This window comes from Otolemur garnettii, unplaced genomic scaffold, assembly GCF_000181295.1.
Source record: "Otolemur garnettii isolate 467f Iridium unplaced genomic scaffold, OtoGar3 scaffold00185, whole genome shotgun sequence".
NCBI classification, from domain to species: Eukaryota; Metazoa; Chordata; class Mammalia; order Primates; family Galagidae; genus Otolemur; species Otolemur garnettii.
Genome location: NW_003852580.1, coordinates 3,023,243 through 3,028,364, shown reverse-complemented (window position 1 = coordinate 3,028,364; position 5,122 = coordinate 3,023,243). Strand labels below are relative to the sequence as shown.

The window sequence follows — 5,122 nt, the reverse complement described above, 5'->3', positions numbered from 1 at the left end:
ACTGGCTTGAGCCCAGGAGTTGGAGGTTGCTATGAGCTGTGATGCTACGGCACTCTACCCAGGGGGACAGCTTGAGGCTCTGTCTCAAAAAAAAAAGAAAAGAATAGCCAAGAAAATACTTTTAAAAAAAATAAAAATTTAGGCTCAGTGCCTGTAGCTCAAGCAGCTAAGGAACCAGCCACATACATCAGAGCTAGCAGGTTTGAATCCAGCCCAGGCCTGCCAAACAACAATAACTACAACCAAAAAATAGCCAGGCATTGTGGCAGGCATCTGTAGTCCCAGCTACTTGGGAGAATCACTTAAGCCCAGGAGTTAGAGGTTGCTGTGAGCTGTGATGCCACAGTACTCTACCCAGAGAAACAGCTTTAGGCTCTGTCTCAAAATAAATAAATAAATAAATAATAAAAATTTGCAAAAGGGAGACTGGCCCTACTAGACATTAAAACATACCATAAAAGCCTCTGTGATTAAAACAGTGTAGTAGTCACATCTGTGAAGCAGAATAAAATAGACCTGTGGAGTAGAATAAAAGTCCAGTAGTAGATGCAGATAGACTTTTTTATTAATGGTGCAGGACAACTGGTTAACAATCTAGAAAAAACATAAAATTAGATCCATATTTCACAGCCTGCATAAGAATAAACTCCAAGGCCAGGTACAGTGGCTCACGCCTGTAATCCTAGCACTCTGGGAGATTGAGGCAGGTGGATTGCCTGAGCTCACAGGTTTGAGACCAGCCTAAGCCGGAGTGAGACCTCATCTCTAAAAGTAGCCAAGTGTTGTGGCAGGCACCTGTAGTCCCATCTACTCGGTGGAGGGGGGAGGGGGTGTGTCTGAGGCAAGAGGATCACTTTAGCCCAGGAGTTCGAGGTTGCTGTGAGCTATGACGCCACAGCACTCTACTGAGGGTGACAAAATGAGACTCTGTCTGAAAAAAAAGAATAAACTCCAAGGGATTAGGAATCTAAATGTAAAAATGAAAGCATGCCAGTCCTGCAAAAGCACTTACGCCAATGCCTCTTTAACCTGGGTGTAGAAAAGGACTATAGGACTCAAATTACAGATGAAATACAAGAAAATATTAATCAACATGACCATATAAAAACATAAATAAAACTCTACATAGGAAAGAAAACACCACAAAGTCAAAAATCAATTCACAAACTGGAAGAAAACATTTGCAATGTATCTCACAGATAATAGGCTAATATCCCTGATATGTGAAGAACTCTTAAAGAAAACATACCAAAATCCAATAGAAAAATGGGCAAAAGACATAATTCATAAATAAAAAAGACCTCAAAATATGAAAATTAGTTCAACCTCGGCTCCACTGGCCACATACACTGAGGCTGGTGGGTGTGAACCCAGCCCAGGCCAGCTAACCAACAATGACAACTGCAACAAAAAGTAGCTGGGCATTGTGGTGGGCACCTGTAGTCCCAAGTACTTGGGAGGCTGAGGCAAGAGAATCACTTAAGCCCAAGAGTTTGAGGTTGCTGTGAGCTGTGACATTACGGCACTCCACCAAAGGTGACATAGTGACTCTTTGTCTCATTAAGGAAAAAAAAAAACTTTCAGCTTTGTCTCCAATTTACCACACACACCAGAGTCTAGAGGACACAAATTTAATGAAACAGTGATAGCAGCATTGTTACTACTGGGCATCCCTCAGGCCAGGCTGGTCCCAGGCAAAACACCACCCTTCCATGTGCTCTTCTGTAAGAACTGGCTGTGCCAACCAGTCCCTTGCTGGTTCTCTCTGCTGTGCTGTGGACTTATAGAAACACCCATACATGATTCTGTTTAAAGACTTTATCGTCCAGAGGGGCAGGTGAGGAAGAGGTGTTGGGGAGGTTAAAAAGGGTGCAAGCCTTTGTCCAACATTTGTCTCTGCATGCTCTATGGACGCAGTGACATGTAACTGGAGTGTTATGCTGATCACACAAGAGATTCAGGAATAGCCACTATTTATGACAGACATGTGATGCAGTTGTGACAAATGTGCAGATTTAAGGATGTAGGAAAAGGGCACTTGGCCTTTACCCAAAGAAGAGAAAGCAGGAGAGGGATCTGCCGTTGACGTGAATTCACAGCTCCCTCTTTACAAGGTTCAGCGCACTTCTCCCCATCCCACCCTGAGGCAGGTCCACAACAGTACCCCTACCTCTCATACAGGGAAGCCAACACAGGACAGACAGAGCTGTGCCTACAGCCACATGTGGAGGAAAACATCACCATCCCTTTCCTGATGGCACAGAGGGAGGGGCAAAGACGAGGCAGTACTGTTTGTCCACCCCTCAGTGGGCCAGTGGGCCAGGCTGCCCTTTCTCCTGGCTGAGGCATCTCCTCTTGGGCTTCCCAGTTATCCCAGCAGGTACTGTACCCACCCTCTGTCCACATGTTCCAACCATATGCACCACAGTCTGCGGAGAGGAGGAAGAAAGCAGGAGCAAGCAGCCCTTGCTTCCTAGGGGTGGAAGATCAGGAAGCTGTGTCCTGAAACATCTTCTCCTACAGCCCCTCTCAACTGCAGGATCTATAAAGTGCAAACACAGAGGTCCAATATGCCCCTCCACTGTGAAGTGCTATAAGGCTTGTCTGTTGTCAGGGGTCCTTTGTCACATGGATGAGGAGCCTCCCACACCCACTCCCTAATCTTTCTAGATGGGCTCTAAGGCTCATGCCCGGGCTCCCTCAAGCAAATACTCACAGTTCTTGACCTCAGGACCACAAACCAGAGGTCACTAGCTGGTCATCTCCAAGCCAACCAGAGCCCTCCAGAAGCAGCAGGTTGGCACTCCTCAGAGGCAAATTTGGTCCCAAGAAATGCCACACAGGCCAATTATAACCTACCCTGTTTCCTACCATGGACCTACCCTGGAGTGCTGTCCCTGCTCCAGTCCTGGAGGCTGAAACATCCTCCCCAGGCTGGGCCCCCAGAATTCCAGTTCGAAGAACCAGAATAAGGTGGGCTGGGCCATGGTCCCCTTCCCTCCCTGCTGTACAGAAAAAAGTTAACCCGGCTAGACTGACTGCAGAGGGAGGACTCAGAAGAACTTTAGGAGGGCAGGACAGGGGCAGGTCCACCAAAAAGGCTCCCCCAGAGATGACTGGCTAGAGGCCAGAACACAAACCATCCTCTGCAGGCAGGGCTGAGATACATAAGGAGTCGTTAGATCCTGGGGACCTCTGCTCTAAAGCTCTCTGGAGACATGACAGGTTTCCAGGGTGACTAGGACAGGGTCCATGGCATTTCCAGAGCCAAAAAAACTTGGCCTAGGGGAGTTGAGGGCTCTGTGCCATGGGGAAGGTAATTAGTCCTCCCTTCCTCCACAGAGTCCTGCAGTGGGGAAAGAGGACCCATCATGGCAGCACCCCAGGTAACAGCCAGGTGTGGCCACCCCAAGTCCCACAAAACACCTGGGGGATGATATTCCTGCTCACTACCCCTAGACCCACAGGGGTGGAGAGGTCCAGGGGCTGCACCCCAGGGGTCTCTAGAGCAGGACAAACAACTCTGGCAATGCCAGTGGAGTTGGTGCAGGCCATCCAGGTGGAGCACTGGGGTCCTCCCTCAGCCTTAGGCGTCCACACCTGGGCCAGGCTCCTGGAAGAGTGACTGCTTCCGAAGGCTGAGCCGGGTGCACTTGGGGCAGGTGGTGGAGTTGTCATAGTAGCAGTCCCTGGGGGCAGGAGCAGTTTGGAGTATTCTACCATGGAGTCGTCATAAGCTTCCTAAGTCAGCCCGCATTACCCTCCACAGGTGGGGAAATTGAGATTCAAAAATGTCACCAGAGAGCAGAAGCAGGGTCTGTGCCTAGAAGCAACTGACCATGAGGTGCGTCAATGGTAAGTGCCTACCTGGGATACAAACATGGGCCTCCCTCTGGGTCCTCATGGTACCCAACATCTCTGACAGTGCAGGTGCCAAGGCACACAGCTAAAGGGGCTAGGCCAGGTGGTTACCCTAGGCACTGAGCTCTTAGTTATGTCACCACCTGTTTTTTTTTTTTTTAGAGATAGTCTCACTTTGTCATCCTCAGTAGAGTACTGTTGTGTCACAGCTCACAGCAACCTCCAGCTTTTGGGCTTAGGTGATTCTCTTGCCTCAGCCTCCTGCGTAACTGGGACTACAGGCGCCCGCCATAACGCCCAGCTATATTTTTGTTGTTGTTGTTGCCATTTGGCTGGGGCTGGGTTCGAACCCGCCACCCTCGATATATGGGGCCAGCACCCTACTCACTGAGCCACATCACCCACCACCTGGTTTGTTTGTTTGTTTGTTTTACCACCTGATCTTATCACCACTGGCCTCCACTCATGGCTCCCAAACTATGCATCAAGTTCCATAGACTAGTTTAAATTTTGAAAGAAGGCCAGGGAGCAATGGCTTATGCCGGTAATTCTAGCACTGTGGGAGGTCAAGGCAGGTGGATCACCTGAGCTCATGAGTTTGAGACCAGACTGAGCAAGAGCATGACCCCATCTCTACAAATAGAAAAACTAGCTGGGTGCTGTGGCAGGCGCCTATAGTCCCAGCAATATGGGAGGTTGAGACAAGAGGATAGTTTATGCCCAAGAGTTTGAGATTGCTGTGATCTATGACATGGCACTTTACCCAGGGTGACAGAGTGAGACTCTATCTCAAAAAAATAAAATAAAGGCTCAGCGCCCGTAGCACAGAGGTTATGGCGCCAGCCACATACACCAAAGTTGGGTTCGAACCCAGCCCAGGCCAGCTAACCAACAATGACAACTATAACAAAAAATACCTGGGCATTGTGGCAGGTGCCTGTAGTCCCAGCTACTTGGAAGGCTGAGGCAAGAAGATCACTTAAGCCCAAGAGTTTGAGGTTGCTATGAGCTGTGATGCCATGGCACTCTACCGAGGGCGACATAACAAAACTCTGTCTCAAAAATAAATAAATAAATAAAATAAAATAAAATAGGACACCGCCCATAGCTCAGTGGTAGGGTGCTGGCTACATTCATCAAGGTTGGCGTGTCCAAACCCAGCCCAGGCCAGCTAAAACAACAATGACAACTGCAGACTCAGGGCCTATAGCTCAGTGGCTAGGGCACCAGCCACATACATCGGGGCTGGCAGGTTCAAACC

At 48.9% G+C, this 5,122-nt stretch overlaps 1 protein-coding gene across 1 annotated transcript in view; it reads right to left on the bottom strand.

The window, feature by feature from the left end:
- Positions 1 to 1,563: 1,563 nt before the first annotated feature.
- DEF8 (differentially expressed in FDCP 8 homolog) overlaps positions 1,564 to 5,122 on the bottom strand; it is a 27,825-nt gene continuing 24,266 nt past the window's right edge. Inside the window, exon 12 of the mRNA XM_012812031.2 lies at positions 1,564 to 3,689. Within this exon, the coding sequence (XP_012667485.1) occupies positions 3,587 to 3,689 (103 nt within the window). The 3' untranslated portion in view covers positions 1,564 to 3,586. The remainder of the gene's footprint in view (positions 3,690 to 5,122) is intronic.